Genomic DNA, 22542 nt, shown 5'->3' with positions numbered 1-22542 from the left:
AAGCAGATGTAACATATGCCTCTTGCATGTTACATTAAATACGTCAGTTGAGCTTTAAATGGTCACTCTGTCTAATAGCAAAATCTTGAAATATAGAATATAATTTTGCCAGTAATTTTACCTTTATTTAGTAGTGTAAGGTGTACCATATATTTACATTAAATTGTTCATTTTGACACAATAATAAGTCAAAAAAAGACGGAGCTGTCAGTTTTCCCTGTTTACATTTTCGGGTCCTAAGGCCATCTGCCATTGGTTGATATTCTCTAAACTACAATTTGATTGGTTCATCAGCTAGAGTTATCCCGCAAGTTGCCTGAGCAGAGTGACAATTAAAATACAAGTTTGTGAAAATATATGATCAAACCAGAGCTGCCAACAAATTTTCCTGGACTCTATAGAACTGTTTAATATCACACACAAAAAACTGTGTACTCTATCGATGGAGATCGATCAACAACACGAAAAACACATTCGGCCCACCGTCTAACTGTTCAGGGCAGTAATATCGTGGCGTTACACGTCCTCACCGTGCTGTATATAAGGTATGATCGCTGAATGAGGGGACAGAGTTGTGTCACCTTTAATCTGCCACAGGGGACAGTAACACTGCTCCAACAGTGTCTGTATGGACAGGACAGACAGCAGGACAGAGAGCAGGACGGGATCATGGACAGGACAGACAGCAGGATGGGATCAGGGACAGGACAGACAGCAGGACGGGATCATGGACGGGGCAGACAGCAGGACAGGATCATGGACAGGACAGACAGCAGGACGGGATCATGGACAGGACAGACAGCAGGACGGGATCATGGACAGGACAGACAGCAGGACAGGATCATGGACAGGACAGACAGCAGGAAGCGATCATGGACAGGACAGTTCTGTTAGCTGCTAACTGCTAACAGCTTCTTTTATAGGCGGCTCNTGAGGCAAATTGTGATTTGTGATATTGGGCTTTATAAATAAAATTGATTGATTGATTGATTGACAACAGTAGAGACACTGAATTAGCTTCCTGCTAAAGTCTTCTTCTTATCTTACTTACAAACACTGGGCCTCATGCAGCAACATTCTCTTAAATTTCTCTGATATTTTCCCTTATTTTTTGGGTTAAGAGAAAAAAATAAGAGAAGTCAACTCTGGATGCAGCAAATGCACTTACCATCCAAATCTGCTCTCACCCAGGTGTGCTGAATGATGACTCCCACTTGATCGTAAAATGGAGGCGCGTGGCCGATTGTTTTCAATTAGCATATGTGACACCCATGAACACCATATAAGGGCAGGTGATGTGCTGCGTTCAAAGACCTAACTCTGGCACAACAACTGGAGAGATGCCACCGAAAAAGGGAAGTAGAAAGAAGAAGAACTTAAATGAAATTAAACACAGGAAACATTTAATTTTCCAGAGCGTCTGGAGTACTGGTGTTACAGGCACATCCACCTGGCCTTCAGCACTCAAGCAGGTGTGTGCGTCCCGGTGATTATAAGAGTGCTCCTGCCTGGTCTGGGGGTTTGACAGGCGGGTCATCAGGGCTGCCAATTTTTCAAAAAACCTTGGAGTGAGATTCAGGGGGCCGATCACAATTTTGGCATTCAGGCCTACACTCTTTATATATATATACAGCATATATATATATATATATATATATGCTGTATATAATTATGTTTTAATACTTTATCTTTTCTTTCCCAAATACAGCAGGCAACCACAAAAACCTTCATTTAACATAATGTGGCCTATTACACTGACAAATCTACATTAAAAAATAAATGCTGTGTTGATATTAATATAAATTTGTCTCTTGCATTTGTCATGAATCATGTTTCTAATTTGCCTTGTTTTAGATCATTTTCGTGTGCTGACTACCAAACTAACTCACAAGTGCAATTCCAATCACATAATTCCAGTCACAAAAACAAACAATGGCTCAGTTCTGCTAAATATGTCCATCAATGAGCACAGGCTCAGTTAGCACCCAAAACTTATGACGGTGGAATTTCTGGCCTATCTACTGCTTGCTCTGCCCAGCTGCTTGACAGGATGGCTGCTGCAGCAATAGGCTGCTATTTTAATTTAGCTGCTAACATAAAGAACTCTTTGCTGCTAATTGAGCATTTTTGACATTTACAAAGCTCCAAATGTCTTTACATGCTCTCACAGCACATATAAGACACTAAATGTAAAGAGTACAAGCTAAGGACTGACTACTTCACAACACACATGCCAACATACCTGGAAGTGAGAAATGCAAGACTTGAAATATTTTTTTTCCTCTTCTTACTAGCAGGAGGGCATCGTTCGTCATTGTAGGTAGTAGGAGCCTAGTTATGAAAGGTGGCGCCACCTACCGTACAGGAGTGGAACCACTTCCAGCACTGAGTGAGAAATTGGAGGTGTGGCGTGAGACCATGTGAAATCAATCAGTTGCTCAATGACAATTACATTGAAAAACAATCACAAGGCGATTTACAAAAGTCAGACACCATATATTTAAAATCAGCAAGAGAGGGAATATTCTCCAGCCCCAAAGCGTGTTGGAGAATATTCCAAGAGTTTGGAGCGTCAAAAGAAAAAGCTNTAGCTAGCTAGCGACTCTCAGCCGGCGTTGATCTGCAAACCAGGCAGGAACAGTCCCGAAAATCCTCTTCACGTCTTCTTCAACAACCAACGGACGGCAACACCGGCTTTCACCCACAGACATGGCTCCACTCTCTCACTCACTCCAACGTGTCCAGACACTCACGCAGGCATACACACATCAAAGAGCTCGCGCGCAGATCAAAGAAAGGCTGCAACTACACAAGCGCTGACAGAACTACGGCATCACTATTTAGACACGCAACATGTGTTACAGACAAATATACATACAAATATATTTGGCATAAAAATAATAAAGTAAATCAAAGTGAGAAGAAAGAGAAACCTAGCTGGGCGGGGGCAAGGTTATTTCCTATTCCTTATCTATTACTCAAACTGAGCTTAACTGAACTAATCTGAATGTGCTTCTGGAATTACTCAAACTGAGCTTAACTGAACTAATCTGAATGTGCTTCTGGACCGTCGTAACAGTAACGTTATGCGACATATCTCACGTGACATACGTTACGTTGTTAAAATAACAAACACTGACTTTTGGTTTCACACAAACAGCTATCTCCTGACTGAAAGTCCTGCTTTTCTTTGACCCGTCCACCAACTCTTTTCCCTTTTCCCCAAGTGGACTTTGTTGCTCTTACGGCTTATTTAATGCTCACCATGCACTGATCAGCTGTGAGGTCCTGTAAGATTGCTGTTAGATGTAAAACCTGCAGTAAGGGGCAAATAAATGGTCACATATATCCGTCTCTCATCGACATGAGGAGTAAATGCTGACTCATAGTTGTTCATGTGAGCTCAGTTTGTCATTGTTTACTTTGGGAAAACATGAATTGGCAACAAGTCCTAAAGTAATCATACTGAGTGGGCGGTGCTGCAATCTGACCTGACGGACGTTTCTTGATGAACGTTGCCTGTTATTGATTATGCTGACACTGTTTATCAAAACACATGTGACACTTGTCTTAGGCCTCTTAATGTAGTGTGTAATTCTCTATATAGATGTGTTTTGCGGTGTCCACACAGAACTCACCAGTGCTTCATGTATGATCACTGAATTGGTTGCAGACAAAATCTAGACGGCAGTGTCACTGGGCTCAATTCACTTTCAAATGTGTTCACTTCAGTTGTTCCTCGTATTTGATACAGTTTTAATCAATGCAATTTATGTATGTAATATTCATTTAGACATATGCGCGTACCCTTTTCTTTGTCCTGAGAAGTTCCACAGAAGTTGGACATGGGAAAACACAGGAAAAGAAGAAATTACAGAAGAAACAGAAAAGTGATGGGTTGCAGTGTGAGTAGGTTTGGTGCAGTTTACAGGCTGAAAAAGAAAAATATCTGTGTGTTGTTGCGCCTGTTGTCTGTTGTCTGTCCCACATTTTTATCAGTAAAAATGGCTCTCCCTCACCTGATGCTAAAGCTACGAGCCACATGGTGGTCTGTTTCTTATCTTCAAGTATCTCTCTCATCTGTGATTTATTCCTCCTGTCGATCACTGTTTTTACATTTCAGAACGCTTGTTTTATCCCTTTGTTATTCTTGTCCTAATAATTGTTGACGGGCAGGGGCTGGCCCATTTGGACAGCACCTGCCACCCCCACACCTCATGGGGGCTGTGGGTGGGAGCTGAGGCACAGGTTTGTGGAACTGAACCAGGAGGCTTTAAATAAGCCGACGGCGCATTAGAGGAACATTCAGTAACTAGTCTTCACACAGAGGAAGGAAGACAGAGCAAAGATGGCGCGACTCGACTTACCCGTCTGTCTCACTTTGATTTGTGCGGCTTCAACTCTGGTGAGTCTCACATCACAGTGACTGATTTAAAACATGAAATCATTTTACAAACTAAGACACTGACGCAACACTATGATGCAACACAACTTCTTTTTGTTATTCTGTCATTTTCACATTTTAGAAATGTATATTGTGTTAATAAGGTGAGTGTTTAGCTGTATTTGTTAATAAGATAAAAGAGATAAAAGTTTATTCATCCTGAGCAACATGATCGTCTCCATATACAGATAGATATTATCATTTTTTAACCTAATATTCATTGGGCCTTCAAAACATCAAATCAAATTAGTCATTGCATGTAATCAATTATGAAATGTATTCTCCACCCTCCCCCTAATGCCACATTTGTTGTGCAAATGATGCATCTTCCCAAGCTCTCAGTGTGTTGCTGTGCGCTGATTTCATGAACATACATATCATATGAAGAGCATCATTTGTGGCTCTGATGATGTAGCACATAAATATCAACCCACCTCTTTCACAGCGATGCCCTCATGGCTGGATAGGAAACCCAGAGCTGACTGAGATAGTTGATAACCAGCTTGTGATACCAGTTATCTCGATGGCCAGTGTTAGAGATAGTAAAGCCAGATGACCAGAGATTATCCTGGGTATGCTGAACTTGCTTTGTAGTACAGGCCTAACGTCATCCTGCCATCCCCAAATAAGGTATGACAGGTTGTGCCCCACATCAAGTATTCTTTAAAAATCTCTAACTCTCACAGATGCAACACGATGCACACTGGAGTCTGAGTTGTTTTTCTTTTCTTCTCTCAGGCACAGATGGTCCAGTTGAGCCCAGAGAAAGACAACATCACCGAGGTCCCAGGTACTTCCTACTGTCCTTAAGTGGTAGCAAGGGTGTCATCGAACGCAAAGTTCTTGGGGAGTGCAACTAGGGCATGGGCGTTCTTCCCCAGAAAAAAAAGAAATGACACAACTTTCTGCAATTAGACATATTTAATTATTCATTTCTTAATCTGTATCATAAATTAGCAGCACAGCTACGTGTGTGTGTTGGCTTAACGTAACCACATGTGTGTGTGTGTGTGTTGGCTTAATGTAACTACGTGTGTGTGTGTGTGTTGGCTAAACATAACCACGTGTGTGTGTGTGTGTGTGTGTGTGTGTGTCGGAACCTCGTGTGTGTGTGTTGGCTAAATGTAACCACATGTGTGTGTGTTGGTTAAACGTAACTACGTGTGTGTGTGTGTTGTTGAAGGAAAAAAAAAAACGACATAGTGCTTTTATTTTGAAAGAGACTGTATGCAAACTGTACATTTCCTGTGAAAACAGAAGTGTATTTTGAAAACAGACAATGCATGTAACAGGCTGAAGTTGACACGGCGTCCCAGAACGTCAACAACCAACACACCCAGGGTACCTTGGACGTCATATGTTGATGACCAAACGTGGTCATGTGACGAGGTCACAGTGAGGACGTGTTGATGAAAGTCTACAAAACTGTAAAGAAAGCCAGCCAACCAGAGCGTACAGGATACAGCAATGAGTTAGTGGCTTACAGGTGGTAATTGTACCACTGGCTTTGCACTAGCATAAAAACTGAGCTTTCAAAGGACAGTAAACTATTACTATTACTACTACTACAGTACTATGATCTGAACCAAGGTTCAGATCATAGTGTTAAATGAAGCATAATTTAATTAAAATTGAACAGTTCTATTTATCATTTTAAGATAGTTAAATTCTGTTAGAAATAAGCCCACCACCAGACTGTGGTTTAATTTTTGGCCTATTCAGACAAGATTTCATTTAAAAGATATATATCAGTTTACCTTGGTCTTTTTTTTGTTGTTACTGGTGCATTAAATTCTTTCCTTTAGCCGAGGGACATGACACAGTCGGTTTGAGACTATGCTGCAGGTGTAGCTGGAGCACTGGTGAGGGGGCATAGCCAGCTCTGAGTACACAGCTGCAGGTAAATATTTGAGGCCAGAGATAGAGGTTGCTCTCAGACCTTTAGACGGTTGATCTGTTAGTAAATCATTCAGAGATTTTAAAGTCAAGTCAAACAGTGTCACCAAGTCAGGGCTGCCAACTTTTCAAAAAACCTTGGCGTGAGATTCAGCGGGGCTGACACAGTTTCATTGTTTAAGCAGTCACATACAATTTTCATTTGTCAACTGATCTGGTAGATGAGACCCTGATCCCCCGCATCATAACGGATTTTTGGGGCGCCTGCTGGAGATGGATAGAGCCTCATACCTTACATAGGAATAACATACAGAGAGAGACAATGGTGGTACAGTGGGGGTCCTCCCCCAGAAAAGTTTGGATGTGCTAGATGTGATTTAGGTGGTTGTTTAGGGGTAGCATTCTGGAGATGGGCAATACCTACATTCATTCATCCACCCTGACTTGCAGGGCCTTCACTTGCCTATGTGGCATATAGCCTATTACTTTGTAGACACAAGACCCATTTTGGATTTAAAGCAAAAGTCATGGTTGAGATGGTTGAATATATTTTGATTGAGATCTGACTAAAATATTATAATTTCTGGCCTATCTACTGCTTGCTCTGCCCAGCTGCTTGACAGGATGGCTGCTGCAGCAATAGGCTGCTATTTTAATTTAGCTGCTAACATAAAAAACTCTTTGGTGCTAATTGAGCATTTTTGACATTTACAAAGCTCCAAATGTCTTTACATGCTCTCACAGCACATATAAGACACTAAATGTAAAGAGTACAAGCTAAGGACTGACTACTTCACAACACACATGCCAACATACCTGGAAGTGAGAAATGCAAGACTTGAAATATTTTTTTTCCTCTTCTTACTAGCAGGAGGGCATCGTTCGTCATTGTAGGTAGTAGGAGCCTAGTTATGAAAGGTGGCGCCACCTACCGTACAGGAGTGGAACCACTTCCAGCACTGAGTGAGAAATTGGAGGTGTGGCGTGAGACCATGTGAAATCAACCAGTTGCTCAATGACAATTACATTGAAAAACAATCACAAGGCGATTTACAAAAGTCAGACACCATATATTTAAAATCAGCAAGAGAGGGAATATTCTCCAGCCCCAAAGCGTGTTGGAGAATATTCCAAGAGTTTGGAGCGTCAAAAGAAAAAGCTGATTCACCGAGCTCTGAATGTACAAAAGGGTCCTTAAGAAACATCAAACCACTGGATCGAGTTGAGTAAGATCCAGAGCGCCATTCTAGTAGGGATGAAAAGTATGGGGGCTGCTTACCAGTAAGGGCCTTGAAAATAAACATATACCAGTGCTTCATGCGTCTGTCAGAAAGAGAGGACCAACCAACTTTTTTATATAGTATACAATGATGGGTGTCATATCTATCCCCGGTAATAAATCTAAGAGCAGAGTGATGAATGGAATCCAGAGGTTTGAGGGTTGTAGTTGCTGCATGTCTGTAAATAATATCACCGTAGTCCAAATCTGATAAAAAGACTGACTCAACAATTCTCTTCCTGCTGATTAATCGGAAGTAAGATTTGTTTCGGTACAGGAAGCCAACCTTCAGTCGCAGGGTGGAGGCAAGAACATTAATATGAAACTTAAAAGTTAATTTTTCATCAAGCCAGAGGCCAAGATACTTTTTTATTCAGTGACTCGTTCTATGAGTGAGCCATCTATGGTTGATAAAAGTGTGTTGTTGCAATCCTGGTTTCGAGATCGAGAGAATAGCATAAATTTGGTCTTTTTTACGTTTAAGGCCAATTTCAGGCTAATGAGAGCCTCCTGGAGAACATTAAAAGAGAGCTGCAGTTTCTCGGTAGGCAACTGTACAGAGTCAGCAATGCAATACAGAATTGTGTCGTCTGCATACAAATAGGCATGACAGTCATTCAGAGAAGAAAGAATATCATTGATGTAAATGGTAAAAAGGACAGGACCCAAGACAGAGCCCTGCGGCACACCTTACACATACAAATGGTACGCTTACCACAAAGGTAACACGTGACTCTGCACTGCACCAGAAACAAAGGGTACTGCCTGAAAGAACACACTCAGATATGGCAAAATTATAAAATGATGCCCAGGCATTGACAAAACATGTCAAATATAGATCTATGAGCAAAAGAGCAGGCAAACTATCAAAACAGATTCTTCAAATGATTTGACAACAAATTGACAACATGAACATCTCTGTGCTGTGATAAAACGCTCAGTGAAACATCAATAAAGGTTGAATACGATTTGATAGTTTCCTGTTGTAAGCAATGTGTTTCTCTTGGTGTGTTTCCAGATGATGTCAGTGTGTCACATGTCACAGTGAACGACAGCTCTGTTGATGATCCCAACCCGGGGAAAAGTCTGGCTGAATGTCTGAATGATACAGACTACCATGTGCTTATGCACACCATTCAGAACGGCCTTCCACCAACCAATACATCTCAGCACGTTGTCATTGTGGGAGCTGGCATGGCTGGACTGACGGCTGCCATGCTGCTGCAGGACGCAGGACACAAGGTACATGCAGCAGGCTCATGTGATATACATGATACATGATATTTCCTTGCTATCAAAGAATTTTGGAAGTGGGGCAGCAGATTAACCAGATTAATCCTGGGGAAAGCAATGAGCTGCAGGGCCTCTAATAAGCTCCACTGTTCAAAAGCAAATATGGTCTTTAAAAAATGTGGGCAAACGTTCCAGCAGTTTGAAAACAACCTTTCTCAACGCAGAATTGCGAGGAATTCATAGATTTTACCATCTAGCACAGCAGCACAGCAGCACAAGCAGCTTGCTCTCCACGCCTGATACATTGCTGATCCAAGAAGCTATTCTCCCCACAGTGGTACCTATACACCCTTACCACCTCATCACAACCCTGCTGGCTCTACTGACTGTTGTCCTAGTTTTGTATCTATCCACCGCCTTGACTATCGGCACCTCCTACCCTTGCACCTAGCTGTTAGCATAGCTCAAGCTAGCCAACGTGCTACATCCATGGCCTGTGACAACACAATGCTCACAAAAGCAAACAAACAGATTACCTTAAGGACGACATCCGCCGACTCTCTCAGGAACTGCAAGATAAACAGGCCATGCTGACCTCCTGCTTGGACCTGGCTCACGAACAGTCCTTGCACATTGTCTCCCTCAAAGCGGCCCTCCAGGACACCGTCCCAAGGGATACCTCCACATGTCCGCGGCCTTCCTCCTCCTCCACACCCAGCCTCCAGACATCCTGGGCTGAAGTTGCGATCCGCGACAGAAAGAGACTCCACGATGCAACTGCCTCTCCTCCTCACCTGAGCCTCTCCAACCGCTTCGAGGCGCTAGCAGACAACCCAGATCTCCACCTGGTTAGCATAGCTCAAGCTAGCCAATGTGCTAGCCCCGCCGCTAGCTCTCTGCACACTGCTGGTGGTGGTTGTGCAACGCCTGGCTCTGGAAAGGCCGCTGGCCCCTCTCCGCCTGCAGCTATTGGTGCTTCGCCCTCGGGCTCAGGTGGCTCCACGTCTGGGGTAGCTGGTCCTACACCTGTGGCTGATGCTACGCTCGAGGCTTCAACTTCGTGGACAATTTTAATCTTTTCTGGAACCGTCCCTCTTTCTTCAAACACGATGGCATTCACCCTACCACCCTGGGAAGCCGCACGCTGGCAGCCAATATTCAGCATGCTGTACATCACGCGCCACGTGCATGACTATTTACATCACACGCCCCCTCCACTGACACTCTTCCTCTCCCCGTGCAAACAGCAGCACAGAGCACAGCCCCGCTCACCAGCGCCCCCGTCCGACCATATCTATCATTAACCCTCCCACCTGAGACATTCCCCATACAGTCCATCATAAAGCACAGACCACCCCGCCCTCACCGCACTAAGACTGTGAATAACAAAAACTTGTGCCCCATCTTCTGCTTTCCTGCCACCCCCTGTGCTACTCAAACCCAACAACACCTGAAACTGGCTCTACTCAACACCCGCTCACTGACCAACAAAAGTGCCATCCTACATGAATTCATCACTGACAATAAACTGGACTTCCTCTGCCTCACCGAAACCTGGCACAAACCCCTGGATTACTTCTCCTTAAACCAGACCACACCCACTGACTACACCTACACTGACAAACCCCGCCCAGATGGACGGGGTGGTGGCGTTGCTGCCATCTACAAGAAACACTTTAAAATATCCACAATCTCCATACCTCCTGCTCAGTCCTTCGAACATGTTGCCCTCAAACTGTCTGGTCCCACTTCCCTGGTCATCACCATCATCTACCGCCCTCCCAAACCTAACAACTCCTTCCTCCCAGACCTCGCCGAATTCCTCACCCAGCTATCCGCCATATCCCCCTCAATTCTCCTGCTTGGGGACTTCAATATCCACATCGATGATCCAAACTGCAAAAGTGCAATAGACCTCCTGGAACTGCTCCACCACCTTCACTTCACCCAGCATGTCAACTTCCCCACCCACTGTCGCGGCCACATCCTGGACCTAGTCTGCTCCGCTGGTCTCACCCTCCACCAACTCTCCAGTACCAACCTCCACATCTCAGATCACCTGGCCATCACTGCGGATTTCAAGACCCCATTCCCTCCCCCAAAACTCACACGCAACATATCCTTCAGAAATATCAAGTCCATCTCCCCCTCTGCTTTCTCTGACTCACTGGCAAATACTCCACATTGATCACCCCCCGCTGACCCCAAACCCCTCTGACCTGGTCACCAACTACAACAACACACTGTCCCTCTGCCTCGAAAAACTGGCTCCTTTAAAGACCAAAACTGTCTCATTCACTCACTCATCTCCCTGGTACATTCCTGAACTCCGTCACATGAAAACCCGTAAGCACCAGCTTGAAAGACTTTACAAGAAAACAGTCTCACAGTCCATCTCCATGCCTATACAGACCACCTTTCAAACTACAAAGACGCCCTCACTGCCGCCCGGTCCAAGTACTACTCACAACTCATTCACTCTGGCTCCAAAAATCCCAAGACTCTCTTTTCCACTGTCAATAAACTCCTTAAACCCTGCGACAACACCCTCTCCTCCATCACAACTGACAAATGCAACTCCTTCCTGGCATTTTTTCAGTCAAAGATCGAAACCATTTACCCCCCCCATCTCAGTCTCTCCACCGCTCACCGCCTCCACCACCACTCAACCACTGTCACCCCTGTCTCCCCCTCCACCACCACTCAACCACTGTCACCCCTGTCTCCCCCCTGGAACTCCTCCCCATCATCTCCATGATGAAGAGCTCCACCTCCGCCCTGGACCCCATACCATCCTCCATCATCAAAGTCTGCCTCCCAACAATCTCCCCACTCATCACTACCATCATTAACTCCTCCCTCACCTCTGGCTCTGTCCCTCAATCCCTGAAACTAGCTGCTGTCACCCCCATCCTCAAAAAACCCGGCCTGGACCCTGACGTCATCTCAAATTTCCGTCCCATCTCGAACCCTCCCTTTCTGTCAAAAATTCTGGAACATGTTGTCACCTCCCAAATCAAGACCCACCTCCACTCTCATGTACTATATGAACCATTTCAACCCGGATTCCGCCCTCAACACAGCACCAAAACCGCTCTTCTCAAAATCACTAACGACCTCCTCCTCTCTGCCGACTCTGGCCACCTCAACATACTCATCCTCCTCGACCTCACTGCTGCCTTTGACACCATCAACCACACCACTCTGCTGTCCCGCCTACAAACTTCCCTCANAACAACACAGCTCCCAGGATCAACAGGTACACAAACCCTCCACCACGATGAGGTAGTGATTCATGGAGGGAGAATTATTTACTCCAGTTAAAGGTCTCTAACATTTAACAGTTGACCTGTTTGTCTGTCCTGAGATCAGCACTAAGGATTACAGGGACAGGACTTTCTCTGTCGGGGCCCCAAATCTGGATTTCTCTTCCTCCCACCGTCTGATTCTCCTCCATCACTGAGATTTTCAAGAGTTGTGTTAAAACACACTTGTACTCTATCACCTCTGATTGCACACAGTCCTCAACAAACTCCAGCACATCCAAAACTCTGCTGCCCACCTCCTCACCCACACCAGCTCCCGTGAACATATAACCCCTGTCCTACAAAACCTTCACTGGCTCCCTGTCCTGTACAGAATCAACTTCAAGATCCTCCTCCTCCTCACCCACAAAGCCCTCCACAGCCAGGCCCCCTCCTACCTCACGGACATGCTCCACCACCACACTCCCTCCCGCAACTTTCGATCATCCGACAAAAACCTCCTCTCACCCCCACACAGGACCAAGCACCAAACCTGGGGCGACAGAGCCTTCTCCATAGCCGCCCCTCCCTCTGGAACACCCTCCCCATACACATCCGTGACTGTCCAAATCCATCCACCTTCAAATCACTCCTCAAAACCCACCTTTTTAAATCCGCTTTTAACCTTTAAACATTAGCTTTTCGTTCTCGGTTTCTCATGTGCCCTCCTTTTCTTTGTTTTGTACTTCTTTTCTTTGTTTTAAATGTAAAGCGTCTTTGAGAGCTGTAAAATCGCTATATAAATAAAACGTATTATTATTATCTACAATCCATAAGATCATCAAAAGATTCAGAGAACCTGGAGAAATCTCCTCATGTTAGGGGCAAGGCTCAAAACCAACACTGAATGCCCGTGATCTTTGCCCCCTGATTGTGTAAAGGATATTCCATCATGGGCGCATGGGTTCGGTGTCTGCAAACACAGCCAAAACTCTAATAACAGTAATAGTAGACATATGTATACAGTGCATTACAACTACAATTAGTAGTTGTAGTAACACTAGCACCAGTTGTAGCAGCAATAGCTGTAGTACGACCAGCAGCAGTCGAAAAAGCAAAACATAGTAGTTAATAGTAGTTGTAGGAACACCAACAGTGGTAGCACACCTGCTGCCATTGAAACATTACATGACTGGACTTCTTCATATGCATCTGTGTGTCTATCTGCTCTGACAAGGTCACCATATTAGAGGCTAGTGATCGTGTTGGAGGACGAGTGATGACCCACAGGAATGAAGAAGAGGGCTGGTATGTTGAACTGGGAGCCATGAGGATCCCACATCATCACCGGTGAGTTCATGGGATTTTTTTCAGTCGAGCATTTACATATAAATACGTACATGCAGCCCTCTGCCGTCACAGACTGACATGACTGTGTAGAAGGAATGTTAATGCAGCTTTTTATGGTGCTGATACATTTCAGGCCTGCAAACTATTACCACAGTGCTACCACCACTACTCTTCTTTATGACTTAAATCTCAAATAATTGTGTATGAATGTCACATGTGTCACCAGTAAATGCTGGTCATGACACTTTACTTGCTGTAACTCTGCCACCATCACCTCCTCTGTCCACAGCATCCTCCACTGGCTTATTCAAAAGCTGGGGCTCAAGCTCAATACATTCAGGATGGTTGACAACAACACCTTTTACTATGTCAATGGGATTCTGAAGAAGACGAGCACAGTGCAAAATCACCCTGAAGATCTGAATTATGATGTGTGGCGGTGTGAGAAAGGAAAGTCAGCTGACCAACTGCTACAGTTTGCTTTGCAGAAGGTACGTTAGACTTCCACTGGTTTGCTTTTTGCGTCCAGCTTGGCCATACAGTCGAGTTACACATTGGTGGTTCATCAGAGCTCAGTTTTAAATACTTGTTATAACACCATCTGCTCCATGGAAGTGACTTTTCCTTTCTTTGTAGGTAAAAGATGATGTGGAGGCTTATGGCTGCTGGGCTGCACTGATAAAATACGACCGTTATTCTGTACAGGTAAAACACAATGTGATGTCATGAAATGTAAAAACTGTTATTGAGTAAATTAATTAAGTGAATCAATACTGATATTTAAGTGCATCACAAATAGCATGAATCGGGTGTGAGCTAACTGACTGTCAGAAAACCTCAGTGAAAGAAAAGCTTTGGTTCAGCTTAAGGTAATGTTTGCCAAACAGGTTGTCCTGCACGCATCCTAAAGGGAACTTTGGTATTTTTCAACCTGGATCTTATTTTCACAGGTTTTTGTGTCAAAGTGACTGAAGGGGACGACAGTTTTTGGAATTAGTCCAGTACTGAGTGAGAGAGCTGCAGCTGGCAGCCACGAAATAGGCTGTAAGAACCTGGGGCAGCTGCGCACTGTCAATTTACATCCACTAACAGTGTTTGATTTGTCACTGACAGGCTCAGATTGTTATTCTAAGTGTCTGACAACATTATCAAAGGATCCCTACAGAGATAGAGCTTTGTGTTAAAGAGGAAGATCCTTTTTGTTTAACCAGAAATCACGGTCACCAAACCCACCAGACTCCATTTAAATAAACAGTCATGTTAGTGTGTATAGAGGCAGCATGTTGTTACATCTAACTGGTGAATCAAGGGTTAATTTAAATCAAACCAGAGTTGCACATTGTTGGAACAGTGGAAACATGAACCAAGATGGTTTCTGTTGACTTTGACAGGAGTGAGTTTTACAATGATAACACTTACGTGCTTACTCTTTAACAAAGACATCGACCTCTGTAGGGATCCTTTCATAATGCCGTCCCACAAGGGCTGTCCCCACATGCCCTTGTGGGACATGTGTGGATGTGTGGTCAGAACAAAGGAAAAGGACGAGAAGCGGGAACTTTGAGTTGCCTCTTTGGGTGTAGCTCTGTTGGAAGCAAACTTGTAAATGAGTCTATGTGAATATGATTTGTGTTGCAAACAGTCTGGATCAATGCAGAGGATGTTTAGTTGCATGCAAGACGTTGTCTGTGAACAGCATTAGCAATCTAACATCACTTAGCTTGGTGAAGCCAACTAACCAATAACCTAACTGCAAACAATCACAACAATAACTCAGCCTGTACAGCTGTGATAAGCTATGCCCAGTTGTTACGTTACCAATCCTTGAATGGATGGAAGAAAGAGTCGCTTTGTGGTGCTGCTTTTGTTAGCCAGCAGAGGAAGGCGGGAAAGAGCTGTGGTTCCAGATGCAGTCTTTGTTGTGTCCTTGGTCTGAAGGTGCAGATCCGAGGAAGCTGGTCGCTTGGGGTCCTTGCAAAGTTAGACGTTGGGGTGCTAACTCGACTTGGTTCTCCTTGTTGCTGGAAGGTTAGTTGCAAACCTTGTGTAAAACTAACTTCTCTGGTTAGGTTAGGTTGTGCTCCTGCTAGGAGCAAGGGTACGAGAGTCTTAAGAGAAAAAGAACAAAAGTCCGTAGAACAATTGCCCCCCAGAGGGCAGAGGTCTGGCAGTAGCCCCGCAGGAGAAGAGCTTCTGGGCAGGTCAAGCGCCCAGGAGGAAAAGAGGTCTGCCTGGGCTGGCCAAAGGCCCAGGAGCCAGAGGTGGTGTGAGCTGGTCGACAGCTCAGGAGCAAGAGAAAGACTGACAGTAAAGGGAGAGAACTTCCGTTCTCTACCGTTGCCTGGTGACATGACAGAATCACGTGACACCGTACAAGTACTGTCCAATCAAGTTTTGAGACTTGCCTCTCAAAGAGGTTTGAGGTGACCTGCTGTCGAGTTGAGTGTCAAATAGCTGTCTTTGTTTGAAGAACAAAGAGCATGCAGAGAAGAAAAGTCTTCACATGTCCAGTTTAGATTTTAACAAATGACAAATCATCTGTGGTCCTGTGAATCCCAACACCCTGTGACTTTAAATGTCCATATATTGTCCTCATTTCATTGTAAATCAAAATATTACACAGTCTGTCAAATATGTGAGATTGGTTGAGCGATCTGTACAGAGAAAACAAAGAACCAAATTCCATAAGGTCAAAAATCTACTTGCCTCGAACTAAGTGTTGGTGTGTTGTGGTGATGGTCAAATGAAGCCTCATGAACCAATCATTTTCTGACTCCACCAGATGGCGCTCTTGGTTTAAAGAGAAAGGCTGAGAGAATGGCAGTGAAGTGTGCTTTCAAACCTCTGTTGGACAGACAGCGCCATCCAGTGGCTTCAGAGAATAAAGATAGTGGTGTATGAGGCCTCATTTGGCCGTCACTAATGTGTTGGTTGTGCACATCCTCAGACATTAACGCGTATCCACAAGATGTAACACACACATGAACGGTCAGGGCAGTGTTGGCAGAACAAGAGAAAGAAACTCACCATTGTTCAGATCTGCTTCATACATATTCTCTATGATGGCGATGATCTGAGAATTAACAATGCATTAACCCTCTCGCGTGTTGCCGTGTTTATTTTTTACATCATGCAAATGTGGACGTTCTATACAGCCTAAGTTTTCTGGTGTGCCCTCCAGTGTAGAATTTAGGCAGTATGTGAATAACTCTGTTCATGGCGCAGCTGGTTGTCGACGCAAAGGCATGGTTAAAAAGCAAGTTTATCTCCAGACTAAGTTTCCATGAATCTCTGATTCCTGATGTTCACCCTGAAAGCATGACATGGACTTTGTTTATTTAACAGGATTTTCTGAAGGAACAAAGTACTCTGAGTTCAGAGGCAGTGAGGATGATCGGAGACCTGCTTAACGAGCAGAGCCTTATGTACACAGCACTGACTGAGATGATCTATGAGCAGTCTAACATCAACGACAACACTGAGTAAGGCCCCACATCGCATACAGTGAAATGACTGAATACATGAACCTGATGTCTACAGGTTCCCATTCTGCATCAGAATCTCAATGAGAGTATCTGTTTATCTCTTTGATTTTAAGGTACACAGAAGTGACTGGGGGGACGGACCTTATCCCCAATGCTTTTCTTAAGCTCCTCAATGATTGCAACATTGTCTACAAGTCTGAGGTGACCCGCATCAGTCAGTCAGATGAAGGTGTGATTGTAACGTACCGGACAGGCCCACAGTCTTTTAACCTTTCCGCTGACGTCGTCCTGGTAACAACCACAGCCAAGGCAGCTCTCTTTATCGACTTTGATCCACCTCTCTCCAACCCAAAAAGGTTGGCACTGAGGTCGGTCCACTACGACAGCTCCACTAAAATCGTCCTCACCTTCAGCAGGAAGTTTTGGGAAGATGACGGCATCCGAGGAGGAAAGAGCATCACTGACGGGCCATCTCGTTTTATCTACTACCCCAGCCACAGTTTCCCAACCAACAATACCATCGGTGTCCTCCTGGCCTCCTACACCTGGTCTGATGACTCCCTCCTCTTCCTAGGTGCCAGTGATGAAGACCTGAAAGAGCTGGCTCTGAGAGATTTGGCAAAGATCCACGGCGAGCGCGTCAAGTCTCTCTGCACAGGTGTGGTGGTGAAGAGGTGGAGCGATGATCCTTACAGCCTGGGCGCCTTCGCTATCTTCACACCTTACCAACATTTGGAGTTACCCAGGGAGCTGTTCAGACACGAAGGCAGGGTGCACTTTGCTGGTGAACACACGGCCTTCCCTCACGCCTGGATTGAGACGGCTATGAAATCTGCGATCAGAGCTGCCACCAACATTAACAAAGAGTCAGCTGGAACTCAACACCGTGAGGAGCTCTAGGGTCTTAAACCTGCTTTCTAGGGTTGGGGTTTGGACCGTATGAAACCAAGTGAACTTTGATTCATCTTTAGGAACCTTGTCACCATGTTTATTCTCCTAAAAATAATCTACATAACTTCATTTTGCGAAATCTAACCTGCGTAACTTTACGTTAAATACATAACTTGATGACACCCAACTATGTTTTATTTCCTGAGATGTAACCCACATACCTTTACTGTACCAAGCCAAACCTACATACCTTTACTGTACGAAACCAAACCTACATACCTTTACTTTCCTTACCCTATTTGTGAGGTAATTAAGCAGGGCTAGTTCGTTTAGGGTTTTGACAGTAAACTGGATGGAGTGTCAGTCAGGACACAGGAAGAAGATGTGACGTCTTCCCAGAACTGTTGTGTGCTCCAGCAGGATTTATTGAAGGAGTTTAACATTAAGTAGTGTCATCAGTCTACTAACCAGCTTAAAAAGGACAATGGCGACACCATGTGGTTAGACGAGGGTACTCTATAATGGTGTCACACACAACGGACATTTCCTCCTCGCAGGGCTCCACTTTTAATTTCAGTCTTCACAACAGCATAGACATTACTGCTTTATCTTAAGCTATGACAGATAACAGTCACTAAGTCATTGACTCAGAATGTCACAAACTGGATCACACAGGAGGGAAAGAAGGATGTTAATCATCACATGTAGTGACTCCAAACCAGGAGGCGAGGCAGGCTGAAAGCTACATACGTCATCTCATAGCAGCTCTTAATAATAATGTAAAAAGCATTTAGAAGAGTCCAAGCCTTTAAACCCTAGCCCACAAAAAAATACTTTCCAAAAGTAACCTACGTAACTTTGCTAATCCTAACTTACATACGTCTACTTTCCTAAGTGTAACCAACGTAACTTTACTTTGACTTTGCCAAAAGCAGTCGACATAACTTTGCTTTTCTAAAACTAATCTATGTAAATTTACTTTGCAAAACCTAACATGTGTAACTTCAGTTGCCTACACCGAACCTACGTAATTGTACATGTTGGGCACATAAATTTTTGTTAAACACATAACTTGATGAAACCATCTGTGGGGCGCTAATTTATGACATACCATACGACCTGTTGTATGTGCATTTTTATTAGCTGTCATGTGAATGTTGTACGAGGATACGTTGCTGTAATCCACATCAAATTGGTAGATTTTTGGCAGTGAAAGATCGCATGATGTAACAATCAGATTTATAATGAAATTTACAATGACATTGTTATTTTCGTTATCCTTGTTTTTTGGATGTGGGATGTGTTTTATGATTTTCAGGTGTAGTTTTAATGTTGAATGTCTTGTGCTTCTTTGGGTTTTCTCCCCTCTAACATCTGGAAACCATGTTGGAAATAAGTGTTCTCACTTCAGTATGTTGTCCTTTGGATTTGTTGTTTCTTTATCTGAAAATCCATGAATAAAATCATTTAATCGACCAAAGACATCAATGATTTAAGGAGCGGTGTTGCAGTGACCGTGTCTGATAAGTAGTATCATGTATGTGCACCTCTAATCTTCCTCCATCCTTTACATTTACATCGTGGTCATTTCTATCTGTGAGATTAAATACAACTTTGTGGTTTTAAGACCTGACCTTTGTTAGTTATTATACAATTAATACAACTGTATGTGCTGCATATGTCAGATCATGCAAGCTCCATGCATAGGGCCCAGGTTGGCCAGTGTGTTTGAACCTGGAACCCTCTTAGTGAGAGGCAGCAGTATTCACACACACGCACAGAAATAATACAGCACATTTAAAATGAGAAAATGTATATGGAAAATTGAAGTTAATGGAATATTGTAAAGTTAATGAGGAAATGTCTTATTACAACATTTTGACGTATATTATTACAAATCTTTTCTTGTTTAGTGAGATACATTTAATGGGGTAATAGCAGTGTTAGTATAATGGTAATGTGCTATGAATATATATACATATGTACTCCGAAGTCAGTGAAGCCTCATTAATCCCAACTTCAAAATCCAAGATGGCCGCTTCATGCATCAACAGTTGTGTAAACTGTAAAAATGGAGAGGAGATGTTTCTGGGTACACCAGGGAGTCCAGGACACTCTGGTGATGCTTAAAGCCTGATTTATGGTTCTGCGGCGTACCTACGACGTACCTGCGCCGTTGCCGTGATGCCGTCGTGAACCCTTCGAACTTCTCCGTCACTCCATTTCGTCGCGGTGCAATTCACTGCCAGAGCGGTCGGGGGCTGCATTCCTTTCCTGAATGGTTATCATCGTCTCTAGTTGATTCTTTGTTTAGCTTTTGGCTTTTCCAGTCACAGTGAACAATGGCGACCGAGAGAGAGAGAATCTTGCTGGAGTTGGAGTTGTTGGATGTTGAGGAAAGTATGTCAATACTGCAACATCTACATCGCAACAGACAGCCCTCTCGGTCTGCGCTGGGTCTGCGTCGCCTCGACGTGTAGTTACATTTTTTGGGAGGTGCACGTAAGGCTACAGCGAGCCTCCTGCATAGCCACGTACCTTACGACGTAGGTACATCGTTGATTTAACGCAGGACCATAAATCAGGCTTTAGTCTAACATGGCGTCTAACCTGTCCCACAACAGGATGAAATTCAGCACTTTTGACAAAGACAACGACAAGTGGGAGGGGAGTTGAGCAGAGGTTTATGGGAGTAAGATGGTCGTACAACAGCTGCCAGTCAGCTTACTTGAACAGGAATTATCATAAAGGCACATTAGATGGCAAGACATAGAATATTTATATGGCAAATAACAGACACCCTTATATATATATATATATATATATGAATATATATATATAACAACAAGGCACAGAGAAACAAGCATGAAATAGGATGAAACATGCACATTGAAGCTGGGAATAAATATCAGACACTTGATCTGTTCTAAAATGATTCTAAGATTTCAAAATCATGTCAAACAGTTTCAGGCACCTTTTGTCTCATGTATCAGAGTTACTCACAGAAAAGGTGTCTCTCAGCACAACTACTCTTTAAAAGGAAATTCAGAGGTCCTGCTTCTTCTCCTTTGTCTTTGCCCTGACTGACCACGCGATCAGGCAAAACCTCCCCCGGTCTGAAGCCATCTTTGATTTGGCCATCTTGTAGTCTCTGGTTGTCAGCCATTTTGTTTTTTAGGCCAGACGGCCCTTTGTTTCACACACACATCTTCAGCAACATCTTTAACCATCATCAAAATTAATATTTCTTTTTGACATTTTTACCTTGCACATATGTATAACAGGAAAGGAGAGAGCTGACCAAGGTTCTGCCAGGTTCCACGCTTGTTCAACTGTTATTGGGGCACAGAGTGAAAAGGGACGGGACTTGCGTTTGGGATTTGGTGGTATGTAGCGGTAAGGGTTGCACATTGCAACCAATTAAAACTTCTCCCATCAAGCATGTAGCAGACACAAAGAGGATCCGTTCGGTAGTGATGGCCTAGTGAAGCCTCATGAACCATTTTCTTTATTTTCTGACCCCGCCAGATGGCACTCTTGGTTTATAGATAAAGGCTGAGGGACTGGCAGTGAAGTGTGCTATCAAACCTTTGTTGAACAAACAGCGCCATCCAGTGGATTCAGAGAATAAAAACAGTGGTCCATGATGCTTCATTTGGCCATCACTACCGCTTAGTATGTAGACATAAATGGCTCATTCTAAGGTGACAATGACACAATGATTCTTAGTTTCAGGAGATTTTAAACTGCTGAAAACATATTATATTGCATTTCTTCCAATATGTCCCCCTAAATCCTTCATAGCAGCGGTTGGGTGTTTGCTCACAGGCTGAAGAACACAATTCACACTAGTAATCAGGATCTGCATGTTTATTCTTTAAGAGTAGCACAGAGACACAGTCAACACACTCACAGTAGCAGCAGGCTCTCTGCCCGTCCTCAGCACAAAAGCTGTCCAACTTTTTTTCCTTTTATTTTGTCAAAATATACCTGTAACTAAATAATGCTATAATTAAATATGTGCACACCAAAAACAATGTTTGCCCTTACACTGGTCACATAATCAGTAATCAGTGAAAACAAAAACAACAGTAATCAATCAATAGAATAAAAACATCAAAAGGCATCTCTTCAGAAAAAAAAATAAAAATGCACATTGAATAAGGCAACATGTTCTCATAGAACGATTCATATGATATCCTACCAAAAATGCATGCACAACAGTTCGTATGATATCCTACAAATTTGCACCCCATGAATGACGTTGTCCTTAATGTGCATTTACGTAATTAATGTAAAGTTACTGAGGTTAGGTTTAGGAAAAGAAACATGGTGAGGGTGTACCTTAAAATGACTCATAGTTTACATGGATGTGAAAATACGACTCCAGGGCAAAAGTCCTGTGCCAAAGTTCATTTCTTTTTTTGTGTTTTTTGTGGATCCGATCATGCAACTTTGGGGGAAAGTCCCAAGCGAAAGTCTGTTGTTGTTTTTTTACCCATCCACCACCCCAACCTGCCTCCTCACAAAAGCTTCGGACTGCTTCCTTGTTTACTGCTGTCAGCGTATTGGTCACATGATCACAGCCTCTTAAAATACATGGGATATGTACTGATTTGGGTGCATTGCTTTTTGCAGGAAAACATACGAAAAATTTGTGAGAACAACCTGCACATTTCCACTTATACTACTACAGAATAAATAACTGGATAACTTGAT

General features: G+C 43.6%; 1 protein-coding gene across 1 annotated transcript; it reads left to right on the top strand.

Annotated features, from left to right (window-relative positions):
- The first annotated feature begins 4249 nt into the window (after nt 1-4249).
- On the top strand, nt 4250-18500 carry LOC126404729 (L-amino-acid oxidase-like). The gene is made up of 8 exons (XM_050068122.1): nt 4250-4405; nt 5183-5234; nt 8638-8861; nt 13335-13447; nt 13737-13938; nt 14084-14152; nt 16793-16929; nt 17046-18500. Exons 1-8 carry the CDS (start codon nt 4349-4351, stop codon nt 17830-17832), a joined length of 1641 nt encoding a protein of 546 aa, XP_049924079.1. The 5' UTR covers nt 4250-4348; the 3' UTR covers nt 17833-18500.
- The last annotated feature ends 4042 nt before the right edge of the window (nt 18501-22542 follow it).

The sequence above is a fragment of the Epinephelus moara genome, chromosome 17, assembly GCF_006386435.1.
Source record: "Epinephelus moara isolate mb chromosome 17, YSFRI_EMoa_1.0, whole genome shotgun sequence".
Taxonomy (NCBI): domain Eukaryota; kingdom Metazoa; phylum Chordata; class Actinopteri; order Perciformes; family Serranidae; genus Epinephelus; species Epinephelus moara.
The sequence above is the reverse complement of the archived record's forward strand: the minus strand, read 5'-3'. Positions and strand labels throughout refer to the sequence as shown.

Excerpts from the sequence above, each read along its gene's own strand:
- LOC126404729 (XM_050068122.1), top strand. The coding sequence starts at position 4,349 with ATGGCGCGACTCGACTTACCCGTCTGTCTCACTTTGATTTGTGCGGCT. Across the intron at positions 8,862-13,334 it reads TGCAGGACGCAGGACACAAG|GTCACCATATTAGAGGCTAG; the intron begins GTACATGCAGCA and ends TGCTCTGACAAG. Across the intron at positions 14,153-16,792 it reads ACGACCGTTATTCTGTACAG|GATTTTCTGAAGGAACAAAG; the intron begins GTAAAACACAAT and ends TTTATTTAACAG.